The sequence below is a fragment of the Oncorhynchus gorbuscha genome, linkage group LG01, assembly GCF_021184085.1.
Source record: "Oncorhynchus gorbuscha isolate QuinsamMale2020 ecotype Even-year linkage group LG01, OgorEven_v1.0, whole genome shotgun sequence".
In the NCBI taxonomy this organism is placed as follows: Eukaryota; Metazoa; Chordata; class Actinopteri; order Salmoniformes; family Salmonidae; genus Oncorhynchus; species Oncorhynchus gorbuscha.
In genome coordinates this window covers 8,114,598-8,132,605 of record NC_060173.1, presented here as the reverse complement: position 1 = coordinate 8,132,605, position 18,008 = coordinate 8,114,598, and the positions used below count along the sequence as shown (strand labels likewise).

At 42.9% G+C, this 18,008-nt stretch overlaps 1 protein-coding gene across 8 annotated transcripts in view; it reads right to left on the bottom strand.

The window, feature by feature from the left end:
- The window catches only part of LOC124032192 (pleckstrin homology domain-containing family A member 5-like), a 261,873-nt gene extending 254,227 nt beyond the window's left edge, over positions 1-7,646 (bottom strand). For all 8 annotated transcript variants that reach the window (XM_046344393.1, XM_046344432.1, XM_046344404.1 and 5 more), the window contains exons 1-3: positions 7,500-7,646; positions 7,308-7,384; positions 5,899-5,956 (exon numbers count right to left, since the gene is read on the bottom strand). In XM_046344393.1, coding sequence (XP_046200349.1) covers positions 5,899-5,956; positions 7,308-7,384; positions 7,500-7,591 — 227 coding nt within the window. In that variant the 5' untranslated portion in view covers positions 7,592-7,646. The remainder of the gene's footprint in view (positions 1-5,898; positions 5,957-7,307; positions 7,385-7,499) is intronic.
- Between the last annotated feature and the right edge of the window lie 10,362 nt (positions 7,647-18,008).

The following is an 18,008-nucleotide window of genomic DNA, read 5'->3' as shown; positions in this document are numbered from 1 at the left end:
AGACAAAAGTGATTCGATTAACATCTACAGTGACCTTCACTCATTCAGTGCCCCACAAAAGTATAAACTAATCAAATCTACCTCCCTCCTCCCGGGCAGTGCCCTCCCCTTTATCAAAACACACTCACACAAAAGAGACTCCACACGCGCACACACACACACAATCTCACCCACACGTCCACACACAAACGGCACACACACACGCACACACACACACACACACACACACACACACACACACACACACACACACACACACACACACACACACACACACACACACAAACAAACAAAGAAGAGAACGCTAAGTCAGCACAAACTGTGACCTGACAGTTACAGCCAAGCCATACAGCACCTCCTCTCATTTCAGCAAGTGTACCAGTAGTAACAGAGATCTCTAAACTTAGTGAATCTAACAGCAAGGAGGAAGAACTGCCTTGCTGGAGGGGTGGGGGGCGGGGCTTGGTGTGTGGGGAAGCAGATGCAAGAGGAGAGCGGGAAAAACGACAAACGGAGTGAACTATAAAAACGGCACTTCAAAATATTGCATGCGATATGAATCTCTTGCGATATGGATATTGCACGTGTCATTTTTGTGAATTAGATCAGCCCTGGGTGATTTAGGTGTGAATTAGATCAGCCCTAGGTGATTTAGATCTAAATTAGATCAGCCCTAGGTGATTTAGATCTAAATTAGATCAGCCCTAGGTGATTTAGGTGTGAATTAGTAATAATAATAATATATGCCATTTAGCAGACGCTTTTATCCAAAGCGACTTACAGTAATGTGTGCATACATTCTACGTATGGGTGGTCCCGGGGATCGAACCCACTACCCTGGCGTTACAAGCGCCATGCTCTACCAACTGAGCTACACAGATCAGCCCTAGGTGATTTAGATCTAAATTAGATCAGCCCTAGGTGATTTAGATCTAAATTAGATCAGCCCTAGGTGATTTAGATCTGAATTAGATCAGCCCTAGGTGATTTAGATCTAAATTAGATCAGCCCTAGGTGATTTAGATCTAATTTAGATCAGCCCTAGGTGATTTAGATCAGCCCTAGGTGATTTAGATCAGTCCTAGGTGATTTAGATCAGTCCTAGGTGAATTAGATCAGCCCTAGGTGAATTAGATCAGCCCTAGGTGATTTAGATCAGTCCTAGGTGATTTAGATCAGTCCTAGGTGAATTAGATCAGCCCTAGGTGAATTAGATCAGCCCTGGGTGAATTAGATCAGCACTAGGTGAATTAGATCAGCCCTAAGTGAATTAGATCAGCCCTAGGTGAATTAGATCAGCCCTAGGTGAATTAGATCAGCCCTAGGTGAATTAGATCAGCCCTAGGTGAATTAGATCAGCCCTAGGTGAATTAGATCAGCCCTGGGTGAATTAGATCAGCCCTGGGTGAATTAGATCAGCCCTAGGTGAATTAGATCAGCCCTGGGTGAATTAGATCAGCCCTGGGTGAATTAGATCAGCCCTAGGTGAATTAGATCAGCCCTAGGTGAATTAGATCAGCCCTAGGTGAATTAGATCAGCCCTGGGTGATTTAGATCAGCCCTAGGTGATTTAGATCAGCCCTAGGTGATTTAGATCAGCCCTAGGTGATTTAGATCAGCCCTAGGTGAATTAGATCAGCCCTATGTGAATTAGATCAGCCCTGGGTGATTTAGATCAGCCCTAGGTGATTTAGATCAGCCCTAGGTTAATTAGATCAGCCCTAGGTGATTGTTTATAAACACGTTATATAAAGGACAAGTATTCATTCAAATCTAATTTATTTGTCAAATGCTTCGTTAACTACAGGTGTAGACTTTGGGGGTGCTTTGCTGGTGACACTGTCTGTGATTTGTTTAGAATTGAAGGCACACTTAACCAGCATGGCTACCACAGCATTCTGCAGCGATATGCCATCCCATCTGGTTTGCGCTTAGTGGGACGATCATTTGTTTTTTAACAGGACAATGACCCAACATACCTCCAGGCTGTGTAAGGGCTATTTCACCAAGAAGGAGAGTGATGGAGTGCTGCATCAGATGACCTGGCCTCCACACAAACACCCGACCTCAACCCAATTGAGATGGTTTGGGATGAGTTGGACCACAGAGTGAAGGAAAAGCAGCCAACAAGTGCTCAGCGTATGTGGCAACTCCTTCAAGACTGTTGGAAAAGTATTCCAGGTGAAGCTGGTTGAAAGAATGCCAAGAGTGTGCAAAGCTGTCATCAAGGCAAAGGGTGGTGTAACAATATTCCTCTTCCTCTTCTGAGGAGGAGTAGGAGAGATCGGAGCAATGCGCAGCGTGGCACATATCCATAATGTCTTTTAATGAGCATGAATACAAAATACAAAATAACAAGAGAATCAAAATGAAAACTGAAACAGTCCCGAATGGTGCAAACACTGAAACGGAAAATATTCACCCACAAAACACAGGTGGGAAAAAGCTACCTAAGTATGATTCTCAATCAGAGACAACGAACGACTCCTGCCTCTGATTGAGAACCATACCAGGCCAAACACAAACACAACCTAGAAAAATGAACAAAGACTGCCCACCAAACTCTCACCCTGACCAACTAACACAAAGACAAAGCCCAGGGTCTCTGGTGAGAGACCTGGTGAGCCCAGGGTCTCTGGTGGAGCAGTGGTCTAGGGCACTGCAATGATCTAGGGAACTGCATCGCAGTGATAGCTGTGCCACCAGAGACTCTGGGTTCGAGCCCAGGCTCTGTCGCAGCTGGCAGCGACCGGGAGGTCCATGGGGCAACGAGAGGTCCAGCTAGCACTGTGATACAGTGCCTTAGACCACTGCGCCACCCCTTCCTATTCATTTTTGAAACACACGAAATAGCAGAATTGGTCAGGAGCTTGTCAGGACAGCAGCTATCCACTGGAGAGCCACCATTCGCCCTGTATTTTCTGTGTACGTAAACAATATATATCTACGAAAGAAGACTACAATCTCACCACATAAGTAGCCATGTTAGGAGTGTTGCCACAAATAGCCTTCAATTAATGAAACACACATCCATCTGTTTTACACTAGTTGGTTAGCCTCGTAGTCTTATGCTGGAAATATCAAATAACTGCCTCTGTTCTAACGCTGCCTCCTCTCCTGGCAGACTTCCATTTGCATTGTGTGTAATTCATGAGGAAATACAAGACAGGAGAGAACTGCTAAAGTATTGGATGTGAGAAAACAAGATTCCATTCCTCTTTTTTTTCCCCTGGTTCTCCTTTTTCAATCTCTTATCTAGAAGCATCCGTGTATTCTGGAAGGTTGGTTAGAGTAGTAGTAGTGTTAGGGTACTGCCATCCATAGCTCACACAAGTAGGGAGTGACCCAAATAAGCTCAGTCGTCTATCTCCAAGACATCTCCCTTAGAAAGACAGTGAGACAATAGTGAATACTGTCTCCTTTGTAACAAACTCGGTACAATGAATCGGTGCAGTCTACAATGATGATCTCTGATTCTGTATGAGACTGCCATGGAGCAAGAGGAAAGGAAAGCAAACACACACACACACACTACACACACACACACACACACACAGCACACACACACACAGCACACACACACACACAGCACACACACAGCACACACAGCACACACGCACACACAGCACACAGCACACACGCACGCACAGCACACACACACAAAGCACACACACACACACACACACACAGCACACACACACAGCAAACACACACAGCAAACACACACAGCACACACACACAGCACAACGAAAGGAGCACTGGACAAAGAGGGAAAAAAACATTACATGTGAAAGATGATGACTGTCCTTATGACCATGTAGGCATATTTCTGACCATCATAACACCATAGAGCAGGACCTCCTGAGTGGCGCAGTGATCTAAGGCATAGCGGCGCAGTGATCTAAGGCATAGCAGTGCAGTGATCTAAGGCATAGCATCGCAGTGCTTGAAGCATCACTACAGACCCGGGTTCGAACCCAGGCTGTGTCACAGCTGGCCGTGACCGGGAGACCCATGAGGTGGTGCACAAAAGGCCCAGCGTTGTCCGGGTTTGGCTGGCCGGGATTTCCTTGTCCCATCGCACTCTAGCGACTCCTTGTGGCGGGCTGGCTTTGGTCACCAGCTGGAAGGTGTTTCCTCCGACACATTGGTGCTGTTAGCTTCCAGGTTAAGCGATCAGGGTCGTGGCTCTCAACCTTCGCCTCTCCCGAGTCAGAAGGGGAGTTGCAGCAATGGCTCAAGCCTGTAACTACCAATTGGAAATCACAAAATTGGGGAGAAAAATGGGTAAAAGTACGAAAATATTGTAATTAAAAAATAAAGAATGCCAAAGGTAGGAACGCCATTATGTAAAATATGATGCTTTGACCGCTCTGATTCCATATAAGGAAGCCATGAAGCAAGAGGAAGGGAACAAGATAGACACAGACTGTCATGAAACAAAAGGATGGAGACAGGTCAGGGAAGGGTTAAAAAATTAATTATGTGAAATATGATGCCGAAAAACATCACTTTGTCCTCTCTCAAGGTTAACCTGGTCCTCACACCATCAATGTAGTCCAAACACACAGGGCAACATGTACAAATCCTGTTTGTATGTCTTATTGGACAAGAGAGACATTCACTGCAATACCCTACTTACTCACAGTGACATATGCATACACACACATACGCACTAAGATTCCGAGGAAAGGAAAGGATGTATGTCATTGCCTACTCAATACATGACTCATGTGTTGTGACATAGCCTAGATTGCAGCAATTTTGTGCACAAGGTTAGGTTATGACATCACTTATGACACCCTCAGTCATAACCAGTGTCGTTATAAACACTTCATAGTTCATCTTAGAAGGGAAAACATGGCAAGTGTTAAGCTTAGCCTTGCTTTCCAACAGGGCACCATATGAATGACAAATTGATTTGAAAGGAGACAAAATGTCATTTCCACAGCCCACCAGTCTATTTGCACAAAGACACACTGACTGACACACACACACACAGCTCTCTTAAAGACGATGTAATAATTAACTTTGCTGATAAACCATGCAAATAAAAGAGTAAAGGTTCCCAGCTATGATAGAAGAGCCATTGATTCCCTACATGTTGTTCTTACAAGGCAAGGCCTGGCCAGGTTAGGTTAGGTTGGGATTTACCAGAACTATAGGTATTGGCTCTGGGTGACATTTGGAGCAACAACTGAAAAGCAATGTGTTCAAACAAAGCATAAACAGAGGTTTGCTGATATAATGCAAGCGTAACGAAACACATTTCATCCCAGCTTGGATAAGAAGGGAAAAGGTACTTAACTGAGGGAGAGGTCGGCTGACGTTGGATACTGACTGAGGGAGAGACAAAGCCCTAACAAGTGGGCTAAAGCCTGTTCAGAGAAAGGTCACTGTTGTTAGACAGTGACAGTGTGACTTGCTCTGAAGTGTGGGCAACCTTTACTTCATAAACGTAGAATAAAGCGGACACTTGGGTGGTTATGGGGATACACTGCGTGTCCGTTGTTAATGGGGATACACTGCGTGTCCGTTGTTAATGGGGATACACTGCGTGTCCGTTGTTAATGGGGATACACTGCGTGTCCGTTGTTAATGGGGATACACTGCGTGTCCGTTGTTAATGGGGATACACTGCGTGTCCGTTGTTAATGGGGATACACTGCGTGTCCGTTGTTAATGGGGATACACTGCGTGTCCGTTGTTAATGGGGATACACTGCGTGTCCGTTGTTAATGGGGATACACTGTGTGTCCGTTGTTAATGGGGATACACTGTGTGTCCGTTGTTAATGGGGATACACTGTGTGTCCGTTGTTAATTCCAAGTGCAGCGTCAACTGAAGACCTGCTGAATGTGAAAGAGAGGGAGGCTGTGATGTGAAATTCTGACTCACTTTATGAAGCACCGAGCCCCCTCGAACGAAAATCCCTCCTCCCATCCAGTCGGTAAATCTATAGGGAGAAACACACATAACCGCACCAGATAAACAAAGAGGCACAACAGACGGGACACACACACACATCATCGGAGTCGCGGAGTGTAAGCCAATGAACTAACAAGATGCCAGCTGTCAAAATGCATGCCATGCTTTGTAGGGGTGCAGCTAACCCTTGAGCATGACTCTCAGTTCCATTAGATTACACAGGAGAGTCATTGGAGGAAGGCCGTCTTCTGTACAAGGGTGTTTTCTTAAGATCCCCGATTCATATAAGCGAGAAATTATTTTCAAAAAAACAAAACACTTTTTTTTTTATATAGTGTTAGTTCTCCCACAGGGTCATATCGTCATGTTGCTACAACCCCGTGTTTATAGAAGACAGACGGAAGACACTGCTAATTAGTTATTTAGCATGCATCCGAACAACACCAGAAAGGTGTTGTCACTGAAAAATACTGTTGGCTGCAACTGAGGTATTAAAGCCAAAAAAACTGTGTATCACAAACTTAGCATCTGATAAATTATTTTTGAATGTGATATTAAAGTTTTAAAAAAATAAAAATAATTCTTTCTAGAATCGAAATACCACAAATCCTACCTGAAACAACTACCCTTTATCTTTTTTTATATACCATATATATATATATATATATATATATATATATATATATATATATATATATATATATATATATATATAGAGAGAGAGAGAGAGAGAGAGAGAGAGAGAGAGAGAGAGAGAGAGAGAGAGAGAGAGAGAGAGAGAGAGAGAGAGAGAGAAAAATTAGGAACTGTTGTCAATTCGTGAGAAGAAAAAAATCTACGTCTCTAAAGTGGTCGCCGGTGAATATAGATCAGTAGCTAATGTCTAAGATACTGGGAATTCATCTAACGTTGGTTGAATCATGTGCAGCAGCTGCTGGCTAACTGTAACACCACACAGCTAGCTACTGTAGCTCATTCTAACATATAGGTGTAGCCAAATCTCGAGGGAGAGGGGGGAATATACATATATACATATATACATATATATAATTTGTCTGTTATTTTTGCCGAGGATGTGTCGTCAACAACAAACAAAAAAACCAGTTGAGGCATAAACTAAGCAAATGTATATTTGACAAGTTTTACCTTCCGTTTACCTGAGATGGCTAGCTATAGCTAGCTAACATAATGACCAGTGTGATGCCAACTTCTGGACGTTTTAACGGCTGTGTTTCACAGCACACGAACCTAAAACTCACATACATCAACAACAACTAAACCCATTTTGTCTCTCTGGATCTATTTTGTTTGAAACAAACGACAAACAAAACAAAACATAGCTTGGTGGCATATGGATATAAAGTTGGTGACATTTTTACCTGGAGTTTTCCTGTGGCCAGTTATCACAGCCTCTCCACTGACTGGATGCAACCAGGTTGTACTCTTTGCTTCTTCGCTGTTGGTGAGAAAGGGAAAAAGGTGAAAACGTATCGCATTTTTGGTGTGTATCCGAGTTTAAAATGTTAAAAAATTACAAATACACCCATGAATAATATCCAATAGATTATTACTTGATGAAGAAGACTCGTCCGTCCCGAGTGACCCCGTAACTCCATGAAGAAGGGAGACGAGAGATCCACTCCGGGTGTAGATCCGCCGCCATGGCTACAGAGACGTTGAGTCTCAGCGGCCGCGCGTCTCCGCTCTTGGAGCGCGTCTCCGCTCTTGGAGCGCGTACACGGAAACCTTGGCAACGACGGAGTAGTGAGGCAACAAAAAAAAAAGAAGGGAACCTATAAACCTCTGGGGGGGGCATGTATGGTCGGAGTTTTCTCCGAGTAGGATATGGGTATATATATATATATATATATAAACCCAGAGTCGTTACGAAATATAGGGTAGTTACGAAATATATATATATATGCTTATAAACCCAGGGTCGTGACTATATATATATATATATATATATATAAACCCAGAGTCGTTACGAAATATAGGGTAGTTACGAAATATATATATATATATATATATATATATATATAGTCACGACCCTGGGTTTATAAGCACGGGAATCGACTGCCGCACGAGCATGCTTTTGCGGCACAGTCGATAGCGCGCCGGACCTCGGGCTAGAAGGTCGAGGGTTCGAGACCTGCTCCCTGCCTGTTTCATTACAATATATATATATACAATATATATTCCTTCTATTTGACAAAGTCATAAAAAAAGTGATGTTGACTAATGAGCATGTGGGCTTGACTTTGCAAGAACGTCAGGAACGCATAGAACCCCCCAACCCCCCCCCGGCACGCCCTCATTTTCTGTTAACAAATCCGTGCACGAAGTTTCAATTCGATGCGTGGTCAATTTACTGTTAAAGAGAGAGAAGAAAAAAAACGTTATAAAACCATAATAACGTTTGCAATGTGGCACAGGCTACAGTAGAAAACAGGTATTGTTATGATTTTCACATATGGGGATTTTAGGTTTTAGTGTCCGAAGAAAATATGCCTTTTAAAAACGCATTTCATGCTATTCTACCACATTTACATGACAGAGGACATTAGCTAAATCTTTTTTTACAACACAAATGACCGAGGTGAGTGGTTACTCTGACTGACAAACTGGGATCAATCTGGTCTTGATTCAAACTGTAGCTCAGACCAATGAAGCAACATAATATATATATATGCTACAGTGGGCTACTAAATAACATTTCCAGTGGCACAGATAATTGTATGTGCGGGATACAGAGATGAGGTAGTCAATCAAAAATCATGTTAAACCCCATTATTGCACACAGAGTGAGTCCAAGGAACTTATGTCACTTGTTAAGCACATTTCTACTCCTGAACTTAATTTAGGCTTGCCATAACAAAGGGGTTGAATACTTATTTCAGCTTTTTATTTTATTTGTGTATATAAATATATATATATTATATTAAACATGATTCCACTTTGACATTATGGGGTATTGTGTGTAGGCCAGTGACACAAAAAAAAATCTCTATTTAATTCATTTAAAATTCAGGTTGTAACACAAGAAAATGTGGAAAATGTCAGGTTTTACTTCCTGAAGGCTCTGTATGTCTCTATATTATGCGTGGGGAAACATGGGAACAGATTCCCCCAAATTAAAATCACTCTGTGTTTATTTCCTTGTGTTTTTATAGTCGATTATGTCCAACAATAAAAAATAAAATAAAATAAAAACATTTTCGGCCCGCAGGCCACCAGTTGGGGAAGCCTGCCCTGTGTGATCATTAGGTAAGTCAGTCTGCCGTAAGGTCCCTCAGTCAAACACAGATTCAACCACAAAGACAAGGGAGATTTCCAGAACAGCAGATATTTTCTGGTATTTTTACCCATCTAAAAATTTTAAAAAGCATTGAATATTCCTCTGAGCATGGTGAAGTTATTAATTACACTCTGGATGGTGTATCATGTCACGTCCGTCGTAAGGAGTAGACCAAGATGCAGTGTGGTATATTTCCATCCTTTATTATGGAATAGAAAACTTCAAAGAACAAAAACAACAAAGCGAACAAACAAAACTATAATAATGCTCTCAGGCAACTATACATAGACAAGATCCCGCAAAGCACAATAGGAAAATGGCTACCTAAATATGATCCCCAATCAGAGACAACGATAAACAGCTGCCTCTGATTGGGAACCACATCAGCCAACATAGATATACAATTCCCCTAGATAACCCACCCTAAATCACACTCCGACCCAACCAACATAGAGAATAAACAGCTCTCTATGGTCAGGGCATGACATATCAATCCACCCAGTCACTACAAAGATACAGGCGGCCTTCCTAATTCAGTTGCTGGACAGGAAGGGAACCCTTCAGGGATTTCACCATGAGGTCAATGGTGACTTTAAAACAGTTACAGAGTTTAACGGCTGTGATAGGAGAAAATAGAGGATGGATAAACAACATTATAGTTACTCCACAATATTAACCTAATTGACAGAGTGAAAAGAAGAAGAAGGAAGCCTGTACAGAATACAAATATTCCAAAATATGCATCCTGTTTGCAACAAATGTGGTAAAGCAGTTAACATTTTATCCTGATTACAAGGTGTTATGTTTGGGGCAAATCCAGTACAACACATTACTGAGTACTACTCTCTATATTTTCAAGCATAGTGGTGGCTGCATCATGTTATGCATATGCTTGTAATCTGGGTGTTTTTCAGGATAAAAAAAATAACGGAATGGAGCTAAGCAGGAGCAAATCCAAGAGGAAAACCTGGTTCAGTCTGCTTTCCACCAGATACAGGGAGATGAATTCACCCTCAGCAGGACAATAACCTAAAACACAAGGCCAAATCTACTCTGGAGTTGCTTACCAAGAAGATAGTGAATATTCCTGAGTGTCCAAGTTACAGTTTTGACATAAATCTGCTTGAAAATATATGGCAAGACTTGAAAAGGACTGTCTAGCAATGATCATAAACCAATTTGACAGAGCTTGAAGAATTTTGAAAAGAACAATGGTCAAATGTTGCACATATCCACGTGTGGAAATCTCTCTAGCCAATGGGTGCTTCTACAAAGTATTCACTCAGGGGTGTGAATACTTATGTAAATAAGATTTCTGTATTTAATGTTCAATACATATGCAACATTTCTCAAAACATGTTTTCAATTTGGTATTGTGTGTAGTAGATGGGTGAGAAAAAAAGTAAATTTAATCCATTTTGAACTCAGGCTGTAACACAACAAAAATGTGGAATAGGTCATGTGGTATGAATACTTCCTGAAGGCACTGTATGTGATTGAATACGAATGGAAGCCAGGTTTGAAACTATTATTTTTTAGTCAAATATTATACCGTATCTGTTTGATTTTCTTGTAGTCAAGTTGCGTTCTTTATATTCCGGGACCATCCACTCAAGAAGAAAAAAATTGGCCCGCGGCTGAATCTATGTGATGATCCCTGCCATAGGCTACTCACGGTGATTGTGGTCGTGGCAATAGCCTAACTCAAGACAATCTACTTCGAAAAACAATGTTACTGTTAGTCAGCGGTGTAGCGCCATACAGTGGCTTGCGAAAGTATTCGCATGCGCTCCAGCAGGTATATCTCACGGATCATCCCCAAAGCCAACACTTCCTTTGGCCGCCTTTCCTTCCAGTTCTCTGCTGCCAATGACTGGAACGAAGTGCAAAAATCGCTGAAGTTGGAGACTTATATCTCCCTCACTAACTTTAAACATCAGCTATCTGAGCAGCTAACCGATCACTGCAGCTGTACATAGTCCATCTCTAAATAGCCCACCCAATCTACCTACCTCATCCCCATATTGTTTTTATTTAATTTTCTGCTCTTTTGCACACCAGTATTACTACTTGCACATCATCATCTGCTCATCTCTCACTCCAGTGTTAATCTGCTTGTTACGAATCCCTTTTGGCCCGACAGTCTAGGGGGGGATGGTAATGAGATCCGTAACATAACTCATGCAAATTATTATTGTGACAAAGTAAAAGTGTGAATGAAATAACCACGACAACAGAAATCTACCGTCAAACTCTAGGTTTATTTATAAACACACGGTAATGGGGAGAACAGGAAAAGGGGCTGAGCTGGACCCAAGGAAAGAAACAATAAGTATTCAAAAACACCCCTAAGCTAGACTAGCCTACTTTAACAACAGCTAACTAACTAACCAAAAATACAGTGGGTGGTCCGCCCAGTTCTAACTAGTGTATTTTTTCCTCCAAAGTTCACCTACGGGTAGTGTATGCCCATGGGCGACTTGTCTTGTTTCTTCATTTTATGTTTTTGAAAAACCCCTTTTCCCACCAGCAATCAAACACAAACACCATAAACAAAAACAATACTCACAGGTGATGACAAAGTGCTATGAGGTGCTTAAACAAAAGAGAGGTTAAGACATAAAGCGAGAGTGAAACACAGAGACCTACAGACATGGCATTTACAGAGAGATTGAGCTAGAGATTGAGCTGAGCTGAGCTTTAGAACAAACAAATGATGGGGTTTTTAAACCATGGGGAAGGAACTGTGATAGGTCAGGAAATAGGAGGAGGTGTGTCTTCTGATTGATGATTGATTGTTGACTGATTGGGGAGTGATGATTTTCACCTGTGAGTGGAGAAGGAGAGAAAAGAAACACAGGATACACACACACACAGGATAACTGTATCCGTAACACTGCTAAATTGTAATTACTTCGTTATTATGGCCTATTTATAGCCTTACCTCCTTATGCCATTCGCACTCACTGTATATAAACTTTCTTTTTTTTCTATTGTATTATTGACTGTACGCTTGTTTATTCCATGTGTAACTCTGTGTTGTTGTTTGTGTCGCACTGCTTTGCTTTATCTTGGCCAGGTCGCAGTTGTAAATGAGAACTTGTTCTCAACTAGCCTACCTGGTTAAATAAAGGTGAAATAAAAAATAAAAATAAACTTTTAAAAAACTGTCCAAATGGTTCAGCTGTCCTTCAGCCTACCTGGTTAAATAAAGGTGAAATAAAAAATAAAAATTAACTTTTAAAAAACTGTCCAAATGGTTCAGCTGTCCTTCAGCACAACAAGTTGGTTCAACTTCTTTAACTTCATAGCGTGATCCTGGCGCTGTCCTTCAGTACAACAAGTTGGTTCAACTTCTTTAACTTCATAGCGTGATCCTGGCGCTGTCCTTCAGCACAACAAGTTGGTTCAACTTCTTTAACGTCATAGCGTGATCCTGGCGCTGTTCTTTCAGCACCAACGAAGGGCGCTCCAATCACTTCAAATGACATCTCATCTAGACCTGTTGCCTACACCTGATAGTCCTACACATCACTTACTATTATTATTACAAAATGGAAGGTGACTTCTCACAATGGGGATCGTTTAGTAAAGTTAGATCAAAAGCTATATCAATGTCTTAGACCTAAAACAAATCATCCAGAGATCAGAGACTGTTTACCAGGGGGCAGGTCTACAGACGTTAAGGCTAATCTGAAGATGGTGCTGGCTAAAGCTAAAACTGGTGAGTGTAGAGAGTATAGGGATATTGTTATCACGTCGGCACCAACGATGTTAGGATGAAACAGTCAGAGGTCACCAAGTGCAACATAGCTTCAGCGTGTAAATCAGCTAGAAAGATATGTCGGCATCAAGTAATTGTCTCTGGCAGTTAGGGGGAGTGATGAGCTCTACAGCAGTCTCACAACCTAACAGTTGAAAACTGTTTTCTGCCCCTTCCAAAAGATAGAATTTGTAGATAATTGGCCCTCTTTCTGGGACTCACCCACAAACAGGACCAAGCCTGGCCTGCAGAGGAGTGACATACTTCATCCTAGCTGCACTAACTCCCCTAGCTCCACAATGAGATAGGGTGCAGGCCAGACAGGCTGTTAGCCAGCCTGCCAGCTTTGTGGAGTTTGCCACTAGCACAGTCAGTGTAGTCAGCTCAGCTATCCCCATTGAAACCGTGTCTGTGCCTCAATCTAGGTTGAGCAAATGACCCCCTTTTTCAGGGTATCCAATTGTTTTAGTAGCTACTATCTTGTCTCATCTCTACAACTCCTGTACGGGCTCGGGAGAGATGAAGGTTGAAAGTCATGCGTCCTCCGATACACAACCCAACCAAGCCGCACTGCTTCTTAACACAGCACGCATCCAACCCGGAAGCCAGCCGCACCAATGTGTCGGAGGAAACACCGTGCACCTGGCAACCTTGGTTAGCTCGCACTGCGCCCGGCCTGCCACAGGAGTCGCTGGTGCGACAACCCGGACGAGGGCTAGGGCAATTGTGCGTCACTCCACGGACATCCGGGTCGCAGCCAGTTACGACAGAACCTGGGCGCGAACCCAGGGTCTCTGATGGCACAGCTGGTGCTGCAGTACAGCGCCCTTAACCACTGCGCTACCCGGGAGGCCCTGCATGGATGTGTCGCTACAAACTTTGATGGAGGACAGGATGATGTTATTTACATCATTTTTAGTTTGTTTGTGCTCCCTCACCTCAAGACATTTCACTGGTCATAAAGCCATGGCAAAATGTTTAGAATCACAACAATTGAGCTTTTACAACCGCAAAAGCCTCATAGCAATATGTGTAGTATAGCAGAAAAATTTGCTTTAAAACAGCACATTTTTAACCCTTTCCGTGTCATGCTCTGGATTGGGAAGCTTGCACATCATTTCCACGCAATGACGACATATAAAGTCCTAAATACGTCGGATGGCCATCAAGTCCAAGCAGCGATGAAGCGAGAGGCAAGGCCTACCGTAGGAGGAGAACAGTGCCATCACTAGATGTGTTGATGTCTTTTGAATCTAGTCTCTGACTGCCTAAGGACTGTCACTGGAACATCTATCTAGGCACACAGTACAGTGATAGAGGATTCCACATCAGTGTCCCCGTCTCAACATTTTATGTATTTCATCATTGTAAAAGGATGTGAATCTATGAATTATGACGGGAACGTGTATTGGCATTGAAGGCTGTCGCTGTTTTAAGAGTGTAAATGTATGATTTTTATGGGGAGAGAGAGAGAGTGAGGATTTTCAAAAAGCAGGTTTCTATAAATTCTGCCACTAATTCCGGAGAAACTCCTCCTCCTGCTCCCTCCATTGTGTCCGATGTGAAGACTGCAGTGTCCACATTTAACACCACTTTGGTGTCGACAAAAAAGACAGGTCACCAAACACCTCTTACCCTCTTGAGCCTGTTCTGTTCTGTCTTTGTGTTGCATTGTGTTTGGGGCGGGGGGAGCTACATCTGATCTGATGTGTGTGTGTGTGTGTGTGTGTGTGTGTGTGTGTGTGTGTGTGTGTGTGTGTGTGTGTGTGTGTGTGTGTGTGTGTGTGTGTGTGTGTGTGTGTGTGTGTGTGTGTGTGTGTGTGTGTGTGTGTGTGTGTGTGTGTGTGTGTGTGTGTGTGTGTGTGTGTGTGTGTGTGTGTGTGTGTGTGTGTGTGTGTGTGTGTGTGTGTGTGTGTGTGTGTGTGTGTGTGTGTGTGTGTGTGTGTGTGTGTGTGTGTGTGTCTTAACCCTATGCACCACTACTTCTCCATATTAACGAACAGCCAGGCCATCAGAGTAAGGCTCAATTACGTTTCAATTTAGTCCATTTGGGAAATAAACAAAAAATCCTATTTCAGTTTACTTATTTCAGTCTGCTTCCTGAATTGATTAAGAAGGAATTCATTGACCTTCAACAAATGTGAGGCAGTTGAGAGAGGACACCTTGCTCAGTGCTCTGCTATCTATGACCAGAATACCATGCAGTTGAGAGAGGACACCTTGCTCAGTGCTCTGCTCTGTTGTCTATGACCAGAATACCAAGGCAATTGAGAGAGGACACCTTGCTCAGTGCTCTGCTATCTATGACCAGAATACCAAGGCAATTGAGAGAGGACACCTTGCTCAGTGCTCTGCTCTGTTGTCTATGACCAGAATACCATGCAGTTGAGAGAGGACACCTTGCTCAGTGCTCTGCTCTGTTGTCTATGACCAGAATACCAAGGCAGTTGAGAGAGGACACCTTGCTCAGTGCTCTGCTCTGTTGTCTATGACCAGAATACCATGCAGTTGAGAGAGGACACCTTGCTCAGTGCTCTGCTCTGTTGTCTATGACCAGAATACCAAGGCAGTTGAGAGAGGACACCTTGCTCAGTGCTCTGCTCTGTTGTCTATGACCAGAATACGAAGGCAGTTTAAACCCAGTTGATGTTGGTTGATTGTATATTGACTGGGCCTGGAGAGAGAGCAGGTGGCAGTCCCTCAATATAATGTTGGGGGCTAGGTGGCTCTATGAGAACTACACTGAATTTTCTTATTTATACAAATAAAAAAAATGTCTTCATAAAGACTGTTTTGTGAGCTAGTTATGTCTGTGTGATAAAAGGATTGTAGTTATTATCATTTGTTCCATTTCAAGGCTTTTCATCCTCAGTTTTTTTTCACCGTATATACTCACAGCACTTAGTGATCAAGGTCAATTAGGTTCAGGAACGATATGGCTTGGATGAAAGCCAGAAACAGATCCATATGCTGTAGTAGAATATATAGGCTACACCCAGGGGAACTGAAGGAGAGGTAGTGTGTGGTTGGTAAGTGTAATCTCTCTCTCTCTCTCTCTCTCTCTCTCTCTCTCTCTCTCTCTCTCTCTCTCTCTCTCTCTCTCTCTCTCTCTCTCTCTCTCTCTCTCTCTCTCTCTCTCTCTCTCTCTCTCTCTCTCTTTCTCTCTCTCTCCTCTGTGAATAATAGCAGCACACCACTCTGTGAATAGCAGCACACCAATCTGTGAATAATAGCAGCACACCACTCTGTGAATAATAGCACACCATTTGGTGAATAGCAGCACACCAATCTGTGAATAATAGCAGCACACCACTCTGTGAATAATAGCAGCACACCACTCTGTGAATAGCAGCACACCACTCTGTGAATAATAGCACACCACTCTGTGAATAGCAGCACACCACTCTGTGAATAATAGCAGCACACCACTCTGTGAATAGCAGCACACCACTCTGTGAATAATAGCACACCACTCTGTGAATAATAGCAGCACACCACTCTGTGAATAGCAGCACACCACTCTGTGAATAGCAGCACACCACTCTGTGAATAGTAGCACACCACTCTGTGAATAGCAGCACACCACTCTGTGAATAGCAGCACACCCACTCTGTGAATAGCAGCACACCACTCTGTGAATAGCAGCACACCACTCTGTGAATAGCAGCACACCACTCTGTGAATAGCAGCACACCACTCTGTGAATAGCAGCACACCACTCTGTGAATAGCAGCAGCACACCACTCTGTGAATAGCAGCAGCACACCACTCTGTGAATAGCAGCACACCACTCTGTGAATAGCAGCACACCCACTCTCTCTCTAATATATATATATATATTCTTTCATTTTTAACACCTCAGTTATAGAGACAGAAAAACAAAAAAAAACTAAAAGACGGTGTTTCTCGTGACTGAACCTTGACAAGCTAATAACCTTTTCCCGAGAAACAAAATATTTTCCAGTAGCAACAATATGTTCATATTCGGTCAGGAAGAGCAGCACGGACATGTGATGTGATGTGGAGAATCAACGTTGCCCAAAATAAAGGAAACCGTGAAGTAAGATCCTTTGACTACACTAAAAGACGACCTCTTCATTACTATCCAATTTCCCCCTTGGTTCCTCATGTTGATCACCCATGTCTTTGAGGCCTGCTGGGTAACGCAGGTGAATGGAAAGATCACAGCTGTCCTGGTATAGAGACTGGCGTTGTCTCTATATTGACACAAAATTAAATGTTTCTTTTGACAACAGGCAGACACAGAGGCAGGCATTTCTCTAGCGAGATTAGCTGTTGCCTGGCTCCTGCAGGGAACATGGAGAGTGAATAATGGAGTGTGCGCTTGGCTTTGGTCACCTATCGACCCCTAAAGAATCCCATTCGTTTGATTTGAACACCCCTCTATAACCAGAGAAGAGCCCCACGTACCAGAGTTACAATAGAAGTTGCTCAACAGAATATAGATGTTTTTTTTTTTTCCAGAGAGAACTTCCGTATCTGTTCCTTATAAAAGTCCCTCTGTCTGTGAGTCACAAAAGGTTCATTAGAGGACATGGACAGTGATGATTTTTGTCGGTGAACTCATGTCACTTCCACAACCCATCTCCTTCAGCAATTTGTGAAGCATTAGGGAAAACAAAATAGACATGTAAATAACTAAACAGACCATTGGAGCAGAGCTGGAGGAGCGAAGGAGTCCTTGGCCCTGTGGATCCAGCCAGTCCATCTGTTTCTTGATGCCATTTGCACAGCACAGGCCCGACTCCCACGAAATGTCACTATGCCCTCAGCTAACACCATAACACCATGCAAAACATCCTAAATAAAATGGATGTCTCCCCCGGATGACCAATATATTAGGATCTGCTAAATGTTCCTCCCTTTTGATAGTTGATGACACGGCTTAGAAGGGAACATTGGCTCGAAAAAAACACTTACAATGGGGCAAAAAAGTATTTAGTCAGCCACCAATTGTGCAAGTTCTCCCACTTAAAAAGATGAGAGAGGCCTGTAATT